We start from the raw sequence: 22306 nt of genomic DNA on the forward strand, positions 1-22306 counted from the left end.
GGGGAAGAGAGCAAGTCTCAAATTTATTACCAAAAGGTTCTTACAAAGATAGAGTACAAGAGTTATCCATATATAGCCGCGCCTGAGCGTAAGTGGACAAGAGCCTCCTTCAGAGCCCTTCCTGTGTCTTGGCGTGAATGGGAAATAATTATCTCCCGTTAATTTTTCTTTCGGTTAAATCTGGACCATTCTTTTTTATTTTTTGCAGGCAAATCAAATTAATAAAAAAAGAGTAAAGGGTGCAAATTTGCACCGGAATCCCTCCATTGAGATTTTCACATGAGAGGATCCATGCCCCATGTGCCCCTATGCGTATTAAGAAAAAAAGCTACACATATAACAGACCTTCAGATTTTAAGACATATGTAAGAAAAATATTTAGATATATGTTATGGTTAAAATTTCAATTTATTTAGTATCTTTAAACTTTTAAATTATTAAATAATTTTATTTATAGACATATTTAAAACATTATAAAAGGTCACCTACAAAATTAATTATTTTTATATTAAAACATTCTATAGTAGTATTTTTATAAAATATTTTTTGTACCAGAAAAAAAAATTCATAATGTTCTAAATAGTTAAATTTCCTCTACACAAAGAATTATTGGGACGCAAAGATCTCATTTAAATTTAAGTATAATACTTTTTCCTGTTACTAAGCGTGTGTTTGGTTCTGCGGCGGAGAGAATTGATTTTGGCAGAATTGATTCTGTAAAATTGATTCTGGCCAAAATTGATTTTAAGCTGAAGTGGTTTATGTTTGGATATATTCATGAAAAAGTGAGTTGAACAAAAAATTTGAGTGTAAAAATCAATTCTAGAATCAGAAGCTACGATTTCTAGCTTCAAGTAGAATCAATTCTGGAGGCAGAATCAATTCTACTTTTGAGAAACCAAACAAGTCAGAATCAATTCTACACGTTCAGAATCAATTCTGGATGCTCCAGAATTAAAACCAAACATACACTAAGAAAACAAAAAGGATATTATGATGTTGTTCCGACTTAATAATGTTACGTATTGACAGAAATAACAGTAAATTAGAAATCAGAATAGTGGCTATATCTATATATAGAGATTACGTAAGAAAGAATACAATCTAGAACTAGAAATAGGAAAGGAGTAGTAATGCAATGTTCTCTGCCTAGTCTCGTGGGTTCCCAATGCATATGTACAGAATGATTTCATCACCAAATTATAAAAATCTCTCAAATATGGTTCACATGAATGTATATGCAACTTACTAATAATAGCATAAAACTAGCACTGTAGACTTTCCACAACACATATCGATCAAACTTTTCAAGCATTATTACTGATTGAGTTGTTATTGAAGACGTAACAGAATAATACGATCATTGGTTAGGTCCCCCATATTGAACAAATAATGTTGTGTTACAGAAGAATGGAAGAACCAACCCGTAACCTACTCCAGTTTTGGAGCGTCGGTAGCTACCAGAATTATATATTTCTTTATATTTAAATTCTACTTCAAAAAAAATATGTGAATTTAGCCATTAAACTATTTGGCAAAAAAAAAAATTACACCCAAAAATTTAATATTATTACATTTATTTAACCTTTAATTTTTTCCGTAAAAAAAACCTTTAATTTTTATGTATTCATAATTTAATTTGAATTAGATTTCAACACTTTTTATATATTTTTAAAATTAAGGGCAATATAAGGAGGAAGCCGGTTCGAGTCCTCCTGACGCCATGTGTTTTACATTATCAAAAATAAAAAATTAAGGGCAATAGTTTTTTTTTTATATAAGAAAATTAAGGGCAATAGTTAAAGAAACAATAAGAAAAGTTTTACATTAAAAATTATATTTTTATATTTAATTTTTTTTTGATAAGCTATATTTTAAATATATTGATTACACAAGTTTCAAAATATTTTTTTAAAAAAAAAATAATCCCGTCAACAAAAGAAGAGCCAAAATACCCCACTTTTTTAGAAAATTTAAAAAATGCCCCACTTGGTGGGAAAGGAAGGGTTGATTCTTGCAACTTCATTTTCTCATTCAACAATTACATTTTTAAATAAATACTTTCTCTAAAAAAATACGCTCAGATCTCTCTAAACAAACCGCCTTTTTTCAAACCTTCCTTTTCTGATGTAGTGTCCGTTTCTAGTGGTACGATGAGCGGCGTCGGCCCTCTGTACCACCTCTCTCCTTATCTTCCCATGAAAAATCTCCATTTTGGTGTGGTGTTGGCGGTTGATGGTTGATGGTATTTTTCCGTTCCGGCGACGGTGTCCTTCTTCCTCAACAAGTTTATTCTAGCATTTTTCATCTAACGATGGTTCTTTGGACACCACTTTATCTGTTTCTATCGGATCTGTTATGGTTCGTGTGGTTCATATTGAGTTTCACAAGCTGATTTAGATTTGCTCTTTTATTTGGTGATGCTTTGTTGTTTGATCTTTTTACACGTTGTTCTGGAATTCGTCAGTTGCTCAAAAGGGTGAGGCTTTGAGATCTGGTGATTATAGGTCATTTCAAGGCCGCTTGTTGTGTTGTGGATCCGTCATAGCAAGTTGTCGATGCGTGCATTTGCTACTGTGTTGGCGATCAGATTCACTCGATGTAACTTATAAATAAGATGAGTTTGAGGTTGTGATGTTTAATAATTAACGCTCACTAAAATTGATGTTTCGTAATTTAATTTCTCAACTCATCTACTAAAGTAGTGGATGTAATTATTAACTGAAAAGGGTAATAAAGACAAGAAATTGCTTATTACTATTATAGAGTTAATTCGTCGTGATAATAAAAGTGAATTGCAAGGTATAAGACCATATTACCATATAGAAATAGAGAAGGGATTCAAAATAACCTAACTATCTTTCTCATCTTCATTTTTAAGCACTTTCTGATATTATTCCTTTTGCAAACAAATCTTTTGAAATCTCCCAAATTTATTGTCTTTCTTTCTTCTTAAATTCTTTCTAATTACTTTGTTGACATAATCTCTGGGGAGACGAACTTATATAAATATTATTACTTGACGACGATTTAGTGCACTTGCTAAATTTTTCATCAAAATTCCACCACAACGTCAAACCAGTTAAGGTGTAGACGTTTGTTTCTTTATCAGGTCGACCTATATCAGTCCACATGTTGGGCGCCAATGTTCACATATGTAAACACAAGGTTAATACAAAAGGTGAGTTACCCTATAATGTTTTCTAGGCCCAATAAACTATGGCACTGAGATCCCTAAGCAGTTCATCCGTATAGGACATGTAGAGTTAGATAGAGCACGCGTAGTTCACGTCACTCATTCGTGCAGATCACGTGAAGGTGGAAATCGCGTAGCTCACATCACTAATCTGTGCGGATCACGTAAAGATGGAACATGTGAAGGTGGAAATAGAGTTCATGATGAAGTTAAACTAGACCTGTGAAAATGAAGCTCGTGGTGATCTAAATAGTCAAACTATAATATAATCCACATGGTATGGTATGGACTTACCGGTCCAATATGTCATGTATTTTTAATCATATATGGTATTAAATTTAAATACTATTTTATTTTAACTTATTTGTTTCATACTAATAATACAATAGCAAATTAGCAATTAGCAAGCATAATTTAAAGACAAGAAAATGAAACCAAAATATACTCGTTAAAAAAAAAAAAAAAAACATAAAAATGATGATCAAATTTAAAGCACGATAGATGGTTTGGTTGTTGGGATGAGCAAGTAGTTGCCTCAATCAAGTGAAACCAAAGTTTAAAAAATTGAATTGCGTCCCAGTTATTAATTATTAAAATAATGTACATTAACAAGGTAGTGATGATGATGGTGACAGGGACAGAGAGTGACTTATTAGTGATTGTGTGTTTATGAATGAATGAAACATGACAAGGCTTGTTCCGTTGTGTAGCAAAGCAAAGCAAACTAACACAATAGTAACAATAACAATAACAAAGCAAAAACCCTCTCTCAACTCAATCATGTTTTGTTTTTGAAAAGAAAGAAAGAAAGAAAAACTATTATGTCCTCTGTACAAGGCGAAGTAAACAGCAGCACAGCACCCATCACATAGCTAGCTAGGTGTCTGTCTGTCTTTCTTGTCAATTTAGAGAGAGACAGCCTATGACCCTGCAACTGCAACACAATACCCCCATCAATCTCACACGTGTGACCCAACTGTTCTTTTCTTATTTTTTATTTATTTTTAAAGATTTCCTATTTCATTTTTCAAGTAGTATTAAGATGATCGGGATAAAATTGAAATAAAAAATGATAAGTTATAAATTATAATCTATTTAAAATATCGTTTAAAAAATAAACTAGTATAAATTCTCTTTTAGAAACAGTTATCAAACATAGCTTTTAATTTGTTAACTATAAGCTAGCTTATTTGCATACCTAATGTAGCAAATATTTCTCATCTTAGTATTAATTTTAATTAAAATAAAATAGCACAATTCTTATATATATACACTGACAGCAACCTGTTAAAATAAAATTAGAATGGCCAGTGTCATTGCCTCAGTCTGGACACCTAACTACTTCAATTGTGTTCAACAATCTCATCTCTTTCTTTCTTTCAAAAGGGTTTCTTGAAATCACTTCAGCATTTTTAAGTTCTTCTTGCTTCTCCTCTCTGCAATAAAACTGCTTTTTCTTCTTCTTCTTCTTACCCTTTTACTTGTTGTTAGTCTTTTGTCCTTTCAAACTTTCCTCATTTCATATAAAATATTCTCTTCATATGAGATAAGAGAAGATGAAAGCATGGCCAGCAATACAATCTTCTTCTTCAACTACTTATTCTTCTCCTTCAATGGGAATGGTTTATGCAAACATGGACTCTTTATCACTTAACTATACTGCTGCTGCTGCTGCATCTTCTTCTTCATCTCAAGATTTCTATGTTTCAAAGGAAGGTACGGACAATACTACTGCTAAGTGGTCTTTACCATTTATGAGGAAATGTTGTATTGCAAGAAACTTTGAGGAAAACCAAAACAGTGATGAAGTTGGAGAAGGTAATGGTTCTGATTCTGGTGATGATGGTGTTGGAGAAAACAACGGTGACAAAATTAACCCTAATGAGAATAATTATGTCAGTGGCAAAGAGGTAATAGATACTGGACATTCTAAACTATGTGCAAGAGGTCATTGGAGACCTGCAGAAGATTCTAAGCTTAAAGAACTTGTTGCTCTTTATGGTCCTCAGAACTGGAATCTGATAGCTGAAAAGTTAGATGGAAGATCAGGTTTGTAAATTGAAAACTTGTAATACAAAAAGAATGTTATTTTTGGGTCATTTTTGTTTTTCTTAACTTGTTTAGTTTGATTTTTTTTTTTTGTTTTGCATTTGAAGGTAAGAGTTGTAGGCTTAGATGGTTCAACCAATTGGATCCAAGGATTAATAGAAGAGCTTTTAGTGAAGAAGAGGAAGAAAGACTAATGCAAGCTCATAGGATTTATGGAAACAAATGGGCCATGATTGCTAGGCTTTTTCCTGGAAGAACTGATAATGCTGTTAAGAATCACTGGCATGTTATCATGGCTAGAAAGTACAGAGAACAATCCAGTGCTTACAGAAGAAGGAGGCTGAATCAATCTGTTTACAGAAGAATAGAAGATAATGCAGCAAACTTTGTTTCTAGAGATATAGCCACAGGGATGATGGAATCAGTACCATCACCCTATTGTATTAACCTCCCAAATGGTTATAACATAACTACTAGTTTCCCATTTTCATCTTTCCATGGAGTAATTGATGGTGGTGTTGCAATTGATTGTGGCTTAAATGGTTCAGCTCATTTTTCTGGTAGCAAAGAAGCAATCTCAAGTAACAAACAGACCCCTAGTAGCCCTTTTGGCTTGTTTGCTCAACAGACACCACTTGATTTCATTTCTGGTATGTCCATATTATTATGCATTGTGCTGATTCACTAGTAAGTGAGTTTGACAGAATCGTTGACGGCTGTCAAACTCATTAGCCAGTGAATCAACATCATATTTATTCTAAATAAATTTTGTTACTGTTATATGGAAGTGTATTAATTAATAACTTATTTTCATTTATCATTTTGGTTTACATTACAACAGTGACTGACTGATGCAAACCCTCTTTTAGTTATCTTTTTGTTGCAATAAAATAACTATCCCTTTCTCAAATCTGTTCATATCAGGAACTTGTTTTTTCTTGTATTGATATTAATGTTATGTTATTGGATTTTCAGGAGGGATAAGAAATGATCATTATAGCCAAATGAAATGCTGGGATAATCAACCAACTGGTTTTTACCATCAATATCCCCAATATATGATGCAAATGCAACAACAAAACAACAATTTTTACAGTTTCTCATCAAATTCAACCACAGCAGCAACATCAACAACACAGATATTAGGCAGTGAAGTTTCACTATCATCGGTGGCAGCAACAGAAGATCACAATCCCCCTCCTTCAGATACAATTCCATTTATTGATTTCCTTGGAGTAGGAGCCACAACATGATCAAAGTTAGAACCAAATCAAAAAGCTGCTGCTGCAATATTATTTTTCTCCATTGAAGCTCCTCAATATAAGTGTGGTCCAACATTAGTAAGAAAACCATTCAAGGTAAACTGAAAGGATAGTTTGCTCCACTCTGGTTACTGTGATTCTTGCGTCACTTCTGTTCATATCAACTCTCTTTTCCTTTCTTACTCACATCACATGGGGCTCCTTTCCAAACTCTTCATAATAATATCAATAATAATACAGTAATTCAATTTTATAACTACAACCTTTTTCTATTCACTATGATCCTTTTTTTTTGTAGTAATAATAGATATTTGAATTTTTTTAACCATTTTGTCATAGATTCAGGTATGTATAAATATTAGTTTTTGCCGTTGTATTTTTTGGTATTTCCCACTAGTTTAATCTGGTTCGGGTTCAGTTTTGTCATTAAGTGATTCCACCGGCCCCTCTCGATTAGAGTTGCGGAGATCAAACCGTGATCATTCCTACTAAGTTCAGCGCTCACCACTGAACCGACAAACACGATTGGTAGTTTTTGCAGTTGTATGCAAGTATATTTGGTTTTAAATGAATTTTCAATCTATGCAGTAGTTGTAGGAGGATAGATATCTTGGTCTAAAGAAAAATTAGGGCAAATGTTTTTAAATTTTGTTTCCTCCTTTTCTACATTAATTAATAACCCTTTATGTTGAATTTGTCAGCAAGCCAGATGAAGATTGAAATGGTTCATTTGATATTAAATGTGTCATGAGACATTCTAGCTATTTAGGATATGGCTAATTTGTTAAGCATAAAAAGGGAACTAGTTATTACTATTATTAAAACAATGGATGAGGCAAAAAGGATTTTGAATATAATGCATTATGTGCACACGTGTAAAAGTTTAGGAAAAGACAAGGATTGGTATAGTCCTTATATTTATATTTATGGTTGCTTTTTGGGATTATAAATATGTTTGTTTCATTTCAATTTGCTAGTCAAACAAGGTTTGTTGGACTTTTTGGCTGAGAAAAGAGGGTTTGTGAACTATTTTGGGATGAAGATAGTTAAGGAGAAAGAAAAAATGGGAACTGTTGAGAACATCCTCTCCTCATGGGGCCTTTGTTTTGCAATAACTAAGGCACAAATTAAGCAAATAATGCATTCATTCAAGATGGTGAACTATTCAACAGCTTTTCCTTCATCAGCACAATCTTACTGAGAAATTTAATTCATGCTACTCACATGTGTGGGTGATTTTACTTTATGATCTAACTGAATTCTTTTTGTGATCTAACTAGTCTATCATCATAAAGTTCATTCTCAAATATGATGAAAACTAGGTGGTTTGGTGAAGTAAAGTGTGACATTCATTTCAACTTTTCAAAGATCTTAGGCACAGACTTGTTAAACAATAGGTCCAACAGAAAAATAAAATCAAAATCTCATTCTAATTCATGAAATATTATGCATGAATGGTTCAGGTGGCGCACTATCTACAAGTCATGAATAACATTATAACGGATACAAATATTACAAAATTCTTCGTTGAAAGAGTGGTTCAAGTGGTGCATGATGCACAAGTCATGAAAGTTTATATCATATAGATCATTTATAATTTTTCTAAAAGAAATTGAAAATTATTTGATACGTTGAGATTTATCAAGATTAAAGGTTTATGGGTTTTCATTAATTACCGTTAATCTTAATGAATCTGAATAACATATTAAATAATTTTCAATTTTTAAAAAAAAATAAAATTAGATGATCTATATAATATAAAATTTCAATCTAACTGTAGATTTCGTAAAATTTATATTAATTATAATGTTATTCATGTTTTGTGCTCGAACCACTATTTCTTCATAGACATGGGTGAGGGGTTCAAATAAATTATAGGATCTGTTTGAGAGAGAAATTTTAGAGTATTTGAGGATTAGGTCAATGTTTTATTATATATGAGATTTTAAAAATTTGAAAAAAAAAAATACATGAAAATATATGATCATATATCAATTTAGTCACCTTTGATTCATTTTTAGCAATATTCTATAGCTTGCTTATATAAAAAAGAAAAAACAAGTTCTCTACTGCACAACTCTCATCACCCTTACAGAAGTCGTGGCATTGAACTTAATTACTTCCTCCGATTCTTATTACAAGAAGAAATTTATTTTTTAGATTCATGGAATGTTGAATGTATCTAGTCAATAATATGAACGAGATACATCAAACATTCTATAAATCTAAAAAGTAAACTTGTTATAATAAGGATCGGAGGGAGTAGTTGATAAGCTTTAAGCATCTAAATCAAGAAGAACTCAAACATGACACTCATAATTATCCCATCCTCTTCCTGTATTTCATAATTAAGAAGAGCTAATCAAAACTATAGCAAGCCAATGCTGAACATGCAATTGCACAAATTAAGGCTTGGAAAAACGTCACGAGTCATAGTGTTTGTTGAAATGCAAAAGTCATACAAATTTAATGTTGTGACCCTACCAACCAATATTTGTTCTGCCATCAACTATTATTATTGATCTGTCAGATCAGCTAGGGTCAAGTGTTTTGACCGAAGAAAGACGATATGAATGTAGAGTGTAGACAATATAGTTATCGTAGTAAAGCCCAAGGGTATGCTATAATGCTACACAGTCTAGTATTTGCATTAAGAATAGTAGTGGAACAATTAAGTGATTACCATAAAATACATGCATATTAGGGGAGGTTTATGAATTGAACAAAATCATACACCGGCAGTTTGATTTAGTTCTTAAAATCCACTTTAGTAAAAAATGGTTAATTTATATAAATCAAATCGGTTTAGTTCTGAACTAGTTTAAAATCGATTTATAATTATAAATCTGTTAAATATTTTCAAACGGGTTTAAAACCAGTGTCTATTAAGATCAAATTTCTTTTTTGGCTAGCCTGTCATAACTCGACTCCCACAATGTTTTTAATCTCTAATCAAAGGACAAACCCTTCATCTACTTGTCCTCAATGTGGTATAAATGAAGAGACTTTTCTCTATTGTGTTTGGGATTGTAATTTCTTTAAACCCATATGGCGCCATCTTGGCTTTATCACTCCCGATTTCTTCAGCTCTACGGATGCTCACGAGAGTTTCAAATTTGGCTCCTCGGGCTCTCAAGTTTTGCTTTCTCCGCTGGCGTTCGGTGGACTTGACGAGTCCAAAATTTGATGTGCTTATAGAATGAGACTGGGTCTATCAATTATCTCTCCTTTAATATTCAAAGTATGATCGTCACTCTCACTTCTTGTTTCTCATCCCACTCAAGTACTATTACGAAAGAGATCCTTGTAAAATGGAACAATATAGTAACCACTCCAATGTCATTCTCAATGTTGACAGAAGTTGCCTCGGATCGCCTGTTAGAGCTGGCTTTGGAGGAGTTATTATAAATGTCTTAAGCTACTATTTGTCAAGTTTCTTAGGTTTATTTCGGGGATTCTTAGATATATTACTCGTAAGAGTTAATTGCCATCTAGTAGGGTCTCATTTTGGCGAAAAATAAGACTATTGATAAGTTGGTCTGCTATTCCGATTATTTCCACTGCATCAATCTCATAAAAGGGTCTGAATAACAAATATCAAAGTGCTGCTTTCTGAAATAGAGTATGCTCAAGACATAATGAGGCCTAAAGCGAATTTCAAAGTAATGTGAAAAATAGTTGCTTGAATTTTTAAAGATTTGCAAAATTATTATTTCATTTTTATAATTTGTTTTCTCAAATAACTTTAAATTTGTTCAAAATGTTTTATTCTATAATGTAATGTCTTGTCAACTGAGCTAAGCTCATAAGGCAAATAAATACACGCATGTGGTAATGTTCTTTTAAGTGATTTAGACGTCTTGTTTTTCTCTACAAAATGTATATATATCTTGTTTGCTGCTGATCCAACACAAAGGAAATTTGAACACATTCATGACAATGATTTATTGTAGTCTGAAAACAATTTTTTTTATATCATTTAGGTTCTATTTTACAAAAAATAAAAATGAGACTACGTTTACGAAATGGGAGCCAAGTAGGATCGTGATTTTTTTTTTTAGCCAAGTAGGATATTGACTTATTAATTTATTAAAAAAAATGTGGCATGAGGTGGGTTAAATGTGAATATACAAAATGTATACACACAATGACACTATAAATCTCTAACAAATAGTAAGTCGCTGATCTAATCAGAGGGGTCAAGTATTTTTATTTTTTTTGGTACAAAAAGGGTCAAGTATTTATTTGGGTCTATTTGTGGAAAAAAAGGTTTGGAAGAGATAAGTTTTTTTTTTTTAGGGCAGGAAGAGATAAGTTTATTGTTAGCAAATATGTTACCAAAATATCAATAATAAGTGCTTGATGGCTTCTCATTAGGTCCCATGTTTCTTTTTCACCCCTCTAGCGCGTAAAAAATTCGGTTTCTAGAAACCGAATTTTTTACGCGTTAGAGGGGTGAAAAAGAAACATAAGAGGCGGGATGAGAAACTATCTAAGTGCTTTCATATATAGCTTTCGGGCCAGCCCAAGTCTCACGCCAATAACTTAAGAACTTTAGCCTAAAAATATATATTGAATTTTACGTACTTTTTAAGCTCTCCACATTGCTTTTAGGACTCCCAAAAATTTAAATTTGCTCCTCGTAATGTTATGAAAGATAACTTTTGAGTTCTAAAAAATATCTTTTAAAATGAGTAAATTTATGTCAGCTTGCGATTTTGGTGTGCACTTTTCATAATACCAATAATATTTTTGACTTTTTTTTTAGCAACAAAAATCTTTTATTAACAAACTCACCATAACATAAGATATGTATTTTTTTTAGCAGCAAAATTTTTTTATTAACAAACTTACCATGACATACGACATTTTTTTTACATAAATTTGTATAATAGAAAAAATCACACAGACAGACGTGGGTGGCCGCTAGTATAGGTATATTATATATAGGTATATAATAGATAAGATGAGAGTTTTTATGAAATTATTATAAACACAAATCTGTTAGGATTTGCTTGACTTTTAGAGAAGGAAAACCCAAATAATCCCCTAGATTAAGGTAATGCAGAAATTAGGATTAAACCGTCACAAATTAAGATCATAGAAACCTTCACAAACTAGAAACAAAGAGGAAAATGTTGGAGAGATCGGAGGGAGGGACAACCTTAAAGAATTCGTCTAAGCTTCAGAAATTCACTAGGCCTTTGGGGAAGGTGTTTTGTCGATTGTTTGAGTTGTTGGTGAAACACTGTTCTGATTCTGACATGGGGAAGGGTTCATATATATATATATATATATGGCCAATTCTAACATGAAAAAGTGATGGAAGTGGTGCATGGTGCACAAGTTCCCAATAACACTATAACGAATACGAATTTTACAAAATCCACCGTTGGATTGAAAGATTATATCATATAGATCATCCATATTTTTTTTTAGAAAAATTGAAAATCATTTGATATGTTATTGAGACCCGTCAAGATTAACGGTTTATGAGTTTTTATTGAATACCGTTAATTTTGATGGGTCTCAATAACATATCAAATGATTTTCAATTTCTCTAAAAAAAAATTATGGATAATCTATATGATATAATCTTTCAATCCAACGGTGGATTTTGTAAAATTCGTATTCGTTATATTATTATTCGGAACTTGTGCACCATGCACCACTTTCTTCACTCTTCCATGATATAAAAAGCCTATATATATATATATATATATATATATATATATGAGAATGACAATTATATATGAGAATGATGAGAATGAATACGAGCCATGTGATTAAAATCGTGAGGCAAAGATTAAAAAAGACTATTTTAAGTGTGTCACATAGATTCTTTCTTCTCACAACACAAACTGCTCAGCTTCTCACACCCTCTCTTCCGTTCTTGGTCAAATTTCTCTCTATCTCTCAACGTCGCCGCCGCCGCACCACCGCCAATGGACCTCTCTATCTATGGCGGTCCAAAACAAATATGAAGACACACATCGATTTTCACATCACCAAATCTTGCTCTGTTCAATTTATGGAGGTGGATTTAAATTGGATTTCTTTTTCTTTCCCACAAAATCAAAAATCAATTATTTTGGAGAGATTGCCACAAAATCAATTAATCATCACCACCGTATAGTGATAGTTGGCAAATCAATCTTTAATCTTAATTATCAATCAATTTTATTAATTTCAAACTTTTGTCAATTAAATTTTGCTGATGAAAGAAATTGGACGGGAGTATGGAGATTTCAAACGATGAAAGAGAGTTAGAGATCGAATTGAAAGGGAGTAATTACAGACTTGGTGGAACTTGGAAGGTGAACAACGAAGGGGCGCAGAAGAAGGGAGAGTTCTGGGAAGGAAGGAAGAGAGAGTGAGAGAAGTTGAGTGGTTTGTGTTGTGAGAAGAAACAATCTCATGTGACAAACTTAAAAGAGTCTTTTTTAATCTCAGCCATAAAATTTTGATCACATGGCTCATATTCATTCTCACCATTCTCATATATAATTGTCATTCTCATGTGATACATCCTCTCTCTCTCTCTCTCTCTCTCTCTCTATATATATATATATATATATATATATATATATATATATATATATATATATATATATATATATATATATATATATATAATCTTTTATTTTATTTATTTTTGGTTAAGTAGCCTAGTGGCTAGACTCTCACACATATAAATATGGAGAAATGTGAAATTCGGGGTTCGAACTCCAGTCACTCAAATAATGTCTCTGATAACTAGCATTTAAGCTACACTTACGGGACATATAGTCTTCTATTCTTGTTGTTTCATTTAATTATAAATGTATTATTTTGCAAAACAATTTTATGTTTATGCTAAATAATTATATCAGCATGTAATACCTTAGCCAATATTTTATACTTTCCATTTTGATGTCGAGTCTTAAAATATTTTTGCTGTGTAGTTTTGAAACAACATTTTTTTATTAGAATATTTCGAATATTGGATTTTGAGTGTTACAATATCATTCTTAATTCTATATGGCGTGCCAAGTAATATCACATATCCAATACAATATATATTTTTGGTTTACAATAAAGTTAAGGATCGAACCAAATTCCTAGCAAGATCGTACCAGGATCTTGTTTACGATATATTTTATTTTTAACTCTACTACACTTATATTATTTTCATGTTAGTTTTTTACCATTCAATATCCTATTATATAACACCGCTAATCTTATTTATAATACGATTTAAAAATAAAACCTACCTCATGTACCAAAAAAAAAAAAAAAAAAAAACCTACCTCTCTTAGTAGCAATTTTTTTCTTTCTTTGATTGAATGCATATTCAAGATTTTTTTGGATATTTAATGTTAGGACTAGGAGTGGAGATGATAACGTTGATATCCACCTGAATTTGGTAATGAAAAATTATTTATTTGTTTTTTCAACTAGATTCTGACCCATATCTAGGAATTTAAGGGTCTTGTTAACATGTGCCCTAAGGGCACATGTTAATATATACCAAAATAGAATTTAATCATGTTTAATTATGTGAAAGTTTATATACAGAATATCCTTATACCTTGCTTACCACAATTTAATGAAATCCAAAATTAGGATATGCTGTATATATATATTTAGAGCTCAAACAGAAATATAGGCCATAGCTTATAATAAAAGCACCAAAAAGGTTCAAGTGCCAGGTACAACCAGACAGAAAGCCCATTAAACTGAGTAATTGCATCACATGAACTGGGCCCCTTTAACAGAAACATGTCCTAAAATATTTGTGACCTTATGTTTTTTTATATTTAGATATGAAAAATTTGTGGCCTTCTACTCTTGATAGAAACTATGAAATATCTCCCTGACTCTTATTTCAGAGACACTTAGACCAATTGAACTTGACAATTAACTATTCCTTATAACAAATAGAAGATAAAAGTCGCTTTAATAAGCTATAATTGGCCAGTGTTGGCATGGTGAACTAAAAGAAAAAAAAAAAAAAAAGAAGCTAGGAATAATTAAATAAAATAAGAAAAAGATAAAGTTGGGAAGCTTTACTTTGCCTTTCTAATTTTGGATTCTATTGATTATGTTTGGACTTTTGTGACACTTTTATATTCGAGTTTATCCGCACAAAGTTACCAATGGGCCAAAGTTCTTTGTACTACTATTTGAAAAAATTTATCCCACTAAAAACAATTTTAATTCTTCAAGTTTTGCTTTGCATGATAAATAAAGTTACCAATCGAGTAAAAAGTAACTAATTATTCATAAAATAAAATAAATCAAACTTAAAAATATCATTAATATAGAGAATTATCTTTGAAAAATCTAAGCAATCATTGTACCTTATATTATAGTAGTATTTCTTAACGGCTACCAGAATTTTAGATCACTTTGGACCACAAATTATTATTTGTTTTGACAAAATTCTCTCTGACCTATAAAATATGGTTTCTCCCAAATTAAAACCACCTAATAATAAATAAGTTTGATTAAGAAAATATCTATTAAAAAATTTATATTGCGGTAATTGAAGTTGAATTTGGTAGGTGGATCACGGTTCGATATTCCGTAATTGCGATGAGGTTGGAACAACTTGATGTCTGAACTGACACCCGAACCAGATTAAGCGGTTCAGTGCGTTGGATACTGGTGGTGAAAACTAAAAAAAAAACTATATTGTGATTCCGTGAGCTTAGCTCAGTTAGTAGGACATTGCATTATATATGCACGAGATCGAGGTTCGAACTCTGATCATCCCACTTATGACTCTATTTGGATTGAGGGAATATAATGGAATGGAGCGGAACAGAATAGAGTGGAGTAGAATGTGATGGAGCGGGATGAAATAGATCTCTCATTCTATTGTTTGTATATTTTAAAAATGAGATGAACAAAATTGAAGGTAAGTGGTGGCGTGGGATGAAATCCTATTTCATTTCATTATTATTTTTCAAATCCAAACAATGGAACATTATTCCATTCCATCAATTCAAAAATAGATGGAATTTCTAGCCACTAAATTACTTGACAAAAAAATTATATTATGATGATCCATAGAAAATAGAATTATAAGGTGATAAATTTCACGAATTTATTTCACTTTTTTTTAATGACAATTTATTTCAAGCCTTATTTTGTTCAATTTGGAATTTCTTTTTTCTTCGTATATTAGAGTTGTTTAGTGGAACGGGTCATTTGCTTCATGGGTGCTAAGTTGAGCCCGACCCAATTAGTAATGGGACATGTAACCCGATGGATCGATTCGACTAATTTTTATATTATTATTATTTTTATTTTGAAAGAAGATATAATAAATAATAAAATTACATATCACATAAATTTTAAATAAATTATTATTCATTAAATAAATGAGTCTAGTTTCATGATTTTATAAGGGATAAATATACTAACAATTCAAAATGCATAACAAAATAAATTATTAATTAGATAATTTCTCGCCCTGAGTCTCTTGAACCATTGATTTTGCATACAGTTGTATCTCCTCTACTTTCAATATATCTACAATTCATAATACATAATAAAAAACTGAAAGAAAAAAATGCAAATTGCAAATAAAACATAAGGATTATTAATTAAACATACCAGAAGATCTGATTTCTTCAAAATCATAAAACCAATTACGCGTACAAATTAATGAGAGCTCGTACAAGTGACAAAATGAAAGCAATATACTATTTAACTTCAAATTTTGTACGAAGCTTGTTGTTGGCGGTGCTGCTGAACGACGTTGAAACTTGTTGAACGGCGGTGCTGAAGCTTGAAATACGAAGCTTGAAGCTTTCATGACGGTTATGGTTCACTTCTTTCAATAAGAAATAATAGGAAAAAATAGGTCATGTTATGCCATAAGAAAACCCAATTGTACCATTAAAAATTAGGGGAAATTTTGAATTTGACATTGAGGAGAGGACGCAATCTATATTTTAATTTTTTTTTAACAATTTTTTTTTTTAGTGGGTCAGCCCAAACCGGTGGTAGTCCAACCTATTTTAACAGTTCTAATTACTATTAAATTTGATGCATAAATATAAACCGTGGTTGACAGAAAAAATCATACCATGTTAAAGTTTATATTAGGTTTAGATTTTTTTTTCAATACTAATGCTAATGCATAAGCAAAGATGATAATAGCCACGAAAAAAGAATGAAATATCACATTAAATACCTTTGGTGGTCCTTAGTGTCCTACCCTCCAACTTGGTTTAATGTATATGTCGATGAAATTGAGGGCAGGACAAGTTGTTTTGATTATTTTCTTTTACTATCTCCAACTGAAAAGTAGGAATGAAAGGTAAGTTATAGTAATGCAACACCAGGAATGGGGTATCCCACTAACGAAAGGTTGGCATATTAAAGCATCAAGACCTAACTTTTTTGTTGCTGTGTCTACAAAGACTGAAAATGACCTTCATATAGTTATATACTCATGTAAAAGAATATCCAAGTTATCTTAAATAAAAGGAATAACAGATAAAAAGTGTACCTATCAACTTTCTATTTTCTTCTTTTTTCAAATGAGTGACACCAATTTATTGCCTTTTCTTTTTCCTGTTTTTCTCATGTAGTATTAGATATCTAATAATAGAGGAAGAAAAAGAAATTTAATCTTTTCTCTTTAATTCATTTCTTTTTCTTTACAAAGTGACGATCAGAAACTCACACACACAACTGCGAGGTTTTGAGTTCAAATTCAGATGAAGATATTCAATTAAACAATATCGGCATTTGTCCGTTGATGTTGAACTTGGCCTTATGGACTTTTATTTTCAATTTTTTAAGATGAATAATATATTTTCCCTTTTCTCACCTTGAGTCTTTCTTTGTTAATACTTTTTGGAATAAGCTTATTTTGATTTTTGTATTAAATTTCTTGTAATGATTTTTTTAAATTATTTCTAGAAAAGATAATGAAAAAAGTTTATGTATAGTATGTGAATCTTGCACATGATCACCAAAGCACACACTCACTTAAATGGTGGACATAATACATATGCAAGTTGATGTTTGTGGAACTGTATCTATATAGTATTATTTTTGCAAAAATAGCATTTTTCTTTTTGAATAAGGAACAGACAAACTGCAAAAAAAAAATAATAATAATAAAACATAATCCATTGAGACTAAAATTATTGTAGTAGAGAATCTCCAAAAAAAAGGTAACAAAATAACAGGCTTCCAATGAAGACTTAACAAGTTTATTCTAAACAATTGGATTTTAGCCTAAGAATCTCATTTCCTTTCTCTTTTCCATCTTGTTTTCCTTGTCTCTCATATATATATGTACATCAAGATATTTACTCTAAATCTGCAGCAGAAACACCTGTTCACTTAGACAGGCTGAAGATAACAGCTACTGAAGCTAAACTGGTAAAGTACAACACTGTTGTCCTAGGAATCTTGCATGGAGGTTGGTGAACTATACTTCCTTTCTTTGAGAATAATCAAGAGCAAGAACTTGTCAGCAGAATGAGGTTGCACTGTTATAACTACAACTCTGATGACAGTGTGCATCAACACAATGAAAATCTGATGTATTTCAATGCAATTTCCAATCAGGTTCCCTCTTGGAAGGTACGGGACCGCGATAAAGCTGCAGGGTTGGCATACATCAGCGGCGACGCCTCAACCGAGTGATTCATGTCCTTTCCTTTGGATTGAAATCCATTGAACATGCCTCCTCCATTGATTGAACTGGCTTTGTCGTTATTGATCCCAAGCTTTGACCATAATGAACTCTTTGCGGCTTCATTTGGGTCGTCAAATCTAAGTGTTTTCGGGATCAAAACGCTGCTTTCGGTATTATTGTGTTCGTTATCCGGCTTTTCTTTTTGTGAGTTGACTGAGGTAATGATGTTTCCATCTCTTGAATGTTTCCCCAAAGTAGGTGAATATGGGACAGAACTATGAGCAGAGTCACTGTGGTTAACAGAAGCACTTTCTGATGAGATACATGGCATATTCCATGGCGGTGGCACACAACCCCAATATGCAGGCGGAGTTACTGGAGTATAGAATGCTAATGGATAGTTTGGTGGACAAAATGCAGGAGGAGGCATTGCAGAACTCCATGGATAAGGCAAAAGGGGACTTGGAATATATTGCAATTGAGGAGGGAAACCTTCAACTCTTTTATCCACTGATCCATTTGTGTCAGCGTGGCCTTTCCTCTCTGATGAAGTTGAAGTTGTAACCGAAACTGCGTTCGAGTGACCACTTTCCCCACCATAGGAATTTGGATGATGAAAACCATTTGGCACACAATTCTGTGTTCTCTCAGCAATGTTCAACACAGAAGCCATGGTATTACAAAGCGGTGAACCTGAATCAAACGCCAATACAGCTGCTCCATTTCCCATATGTAATCCATTAGGGGAATTAAGTTTAGCAGCCTCTGGAATTATCAAGTGTCGATAATGCGAGCTAGATAAGTTCTTGTTCTTGCGGCGACCAGCACCAACAGGAACATTTCTCATTGTGCCTCCTGCAGTCCAGTATCTTTGACATTTTTTGCAAAAATGACGAGGCTGGTTGACGTTGTAATTGTTGAAGTAACAAAATTTGGTGTCCATACTATTGCATCGCGGACATGGAATTATTTTGTCGGGTTTCTTTAGAGTTTTTTCTTCGGAAACACTAGTCTCGCTTTGTTCTCCATTTGTAGAAGATTTCAATAATGAATTCTCGGTTTCAGCTGAGGGGGTCTTAGGAGGATTCTCAAGTATGACTGAAGATGTTGTGAGAGATTTTAAATCCTCTGCGGTTTGTTGTGAGGCATCATCATCTTGTGTTGTGGCGGGTTCTTTCCTTGACGGTTCCTAAAACAATGGACATGATTACGATGAGAAATTACAAACCAGTGAACTTAGAACCTCAATAGAAGTAAGAAAACAGAATATCTGATATGTTATTACATATACAATTTTAGCATGAGGAACATTATGATATTGTATGAAAATAACAGCAGACTATCATTATTGTCAAAATTGATCATAATTTTCTCTAATTTAGTGACTCTGACTCCACATATATGGATTCTTATAAAAAAAATTAAGCACAAAGTGGAAGGTTAGCGAATTCACACCAGACAAAATCCTTGGAAAATTATATATCCTTTTCAAGTTAAGCACGAAATTCCTTCGGGTTAAAGTGAGGCTAAAGTCATATAAGTATGGCAGGAGACAACGGTTTGGCCGAAAAACTAACAATCCAAAAAAAAAAAAAAACCTAATCTATGGTACATGTAAATTTTATACCAATAATATGTGCAGGAACAATTAAAAAAAATATTCTGAAAATAATTCTTCTGTGATAATTTGGACAATTTTTATTTTGATACAGAACAAGGACTTGAATATAGACAAAAAGTGTCTAACCAAAATTGTAAAGCTACAGTTTTAACTTTTAAGTCTATGGTGTGAAAAGCAACAAAAAATCTTCAAAGCAACGAAATAGTCATAGAACTTCTGTGATGCTACAAGAAAACCAATAAGAAAGGAATGCAAAAAAGAGGCTTTTTTATTTTTGTTGAACTTGTTAATCAAAGCAAAATTATTGACCAAGAAATAGAATTGATAATTGATAAAACAAAAGCAAAGCAAGGTAAACCACACAATATATTAAATATTATATTCTCAAACTTATATAATTCCAGAATAGATTCGATCTAATTTCACTCATGTGAACCATAGAACGAATTGGTGCCACAAACTTCATAACAAAAAAAAAAAAAAAAAAAAAAAACCTCAAGGTAGACATCGAAAATTGCAGCAAATTCTCAATCCAATTGCCAGAAAGAACAAAAATTTAAACAAACCCATTAACAATTGACAGCTATAAAAAAATGGGTTGGAATTAGATTTACAAAACAACATGATTTTTTTCAATTTTCACTGGAGAAAATCAATTCAAAAACCCTGATGGTAAGTACCTCAGTTTCTTGTTGTATTGCAGAGCTGAATTCTGGCGGAGAAGAAGAGGGAGATGAAGAGTCATTTGGGATGATCAGTGGAAGTGGAATTGTCCTTCCAAAAAGCTTTATCGCAGGGTCTTTAACCTCTGTCATTTCTCTGTAATGATCTGAATCAGGTTCAGGTTCAGTTTCAGAAAAAATGAGGAGATAATTATGATGAGGAATATATAGAAGTTGTTGAAGTGTTCAGTAACTTTTAATTTATAACCATATGTTCTGTTAATTGTTGTAAAAAATGGGATTTTTATATAGTCATTGATGGATCAAAGAGAGAAAGAGGGAGAGAGAGAAAGAGAAGGAGGGAAGACATAGAAAATTTGTGTATGAAGTGGTTTGAAGGTTTTATTTATTGTTTTTTTATTAACTAAGGTGGGTAAGAGAAAATATGGTGCCACATCAGCAAAGAAGAGAAAATTGTGAGCCACAAGTTGTTGTGGCCTATGAGATCTTGGAATGCAGTTGGATTCCCTCACATCGTTTGTAAAGATAGTGCTGTTCTGTCATATCCCTTTTTCCTCCCTGTCAGCACTTTCAATTTTTTTTGCCTTTTTGCATATTACTTTTCAACTCTTTCATATCTTCTATACTTGTGGTCAAATTTGCTTACAACTCTCACATTCAATGTTTGACTTTCACCTCTTTCCTATCTTCTTTTTTTTTGTTGCTAATTTCATCTTCTACACATTAATCATAATCTTTGAATATCAATTGATCTAAAAAAGAAAAGGTTTTGTACAAAAAGTTTAGGAGGAGAGCTCTCAATTTTTATTTTTGCCAAAACTTAACATGTACCGTTGAGGTACTTTTTTAATATACTATTTGAAGAAAATTTTGTATTGAAACTTGTGTACTTTATATTTTTTTATAGAAGCTCTCAATTGTCATCATCGGTTCTAATGTGAGAAATTAAGGGATTTAGATTCTCTCCTTCACTCTCCCCTCCATCTCTCTCCATCTTCTCTATCTTTTTCTTAATCTCACTCTCTCTCATTATTATTTTAAAACTTTTTATTGAAGGGAGAGATTGAAATTAAGAAAGAGAGATGGAGAAAAGAGTGAATGAGAGGATTCAATCACAAAATTAAATGTTTGTTTGTGCATGACGTATGTAGTATTTAATAAACTATCTTGGTTATTAATTTAATATTGAATAACTCAAATTATATATTTATTAAATTGACGTTGAATTTGTGTCAAAAATAAATTTGACTTTGAATAATTTACGTCATTGATTTAGATTCGACAAATACAATTATTGCATGGAATCGTATTCTCTTGAAATATCCAAGACACGCATCTACCCTCTATGATATACTTATATGGAAAGAATCACAAACACACTATAGATTAATCTTCGTGACCTCTAGGTGTAGATGGACTACTCACACCATGACACGGTGAACACAAGAACAACACATAAACAAAAGCAGAAAATGAACGGGAGAACTTTTATTGATTTATGCAAAGTGATACAATGTTTGCTTTATGATTTAAATCAATCGCCGGTTGAGTTTACCAACTAGGAAAGACATGGGATTTGGTGGACGAAAAACTAGCTTTCTTCTCTCTCTCTCTCTCTCTCTTATGATATTTCTATTGCTTCAACGGCTACTTCTCTTCTCTATATGCAATTACTTGGCGTAAAGGCCAAAATAGTCTATATATAACCTCCAAGCTGTGACTAGAAACATACACAAGGTGATAAGGATGTCATAACTACACATTAAAAAGGGAGGCATAACAGTCATGAAGAATCAAAAGAACGAGTTGATCCCAACTCGGAACGTCACAGGTTGACGAATGTGCATC

General features: G+C 32.1%; 2 protein-coding genes across 2 annotated transcripts; one reads left to right on the forward strand and one right to left on the reverse strand.

Moving 5' to 3' along the window:
- Positions 1-4490: 4490 nt before the first annotated feature.
- On the forward strand, positions 4491-7350 carry LOC123910278 (transcription factor MYB105-like). Its single transcript, XM_045961376.1, has 3 exons — positions 4491-5245; positions 5353-5895; positions 6221-7350. Exons 1-3 carry the CDS (start codon positions 4753-4755, stop codon positions 6496-6498), a joined length of 1314 nt encoding a protein of 437 aa, XP_045817332.1. The 5' UTR covers positions 4491-4752; the 3' UTR covers positions 6499-7350.
- A 10292-nt stretch (positions 7351-17642) lies between these two features.
- On the reverse strand, positions 17643-21233 carry LOC123908304 (cyclic dof factor 1-like). Its single transcript, XM_045958909.1, has 2 exons — positions 20456-21233; positions 17643-19343 (listed from the first exon to the last, which is right to left on the reverse strand). Exons 1-2 carry the CDS (start codon positions 20588-20590, stop codon positions 18081-18083), a joined length of 1398 nt encoding a protein of 465 aa, XP_045814865.1. The 5' UTR covers positions 20591-21233; the 3' UTR covers positions 17643-18080.
- Positions 21234-22306: the final 1073 nt, after the last annotated feature.

This window comes from Trifolium pratense, linkage group LG2 (genome assembly GCF_020283565.1).
Source record: "Trifolium pratense cultivar HEN17-A07 linkage group LG2, ARS_RC_1.1, whole genome shotgun sequence".
NCBI lineage: Eukaryota > Viridiplantae > Streptophyta > Magnoliopsida > Fabales > Fabaceae > Trifolium > Trifolium pratense.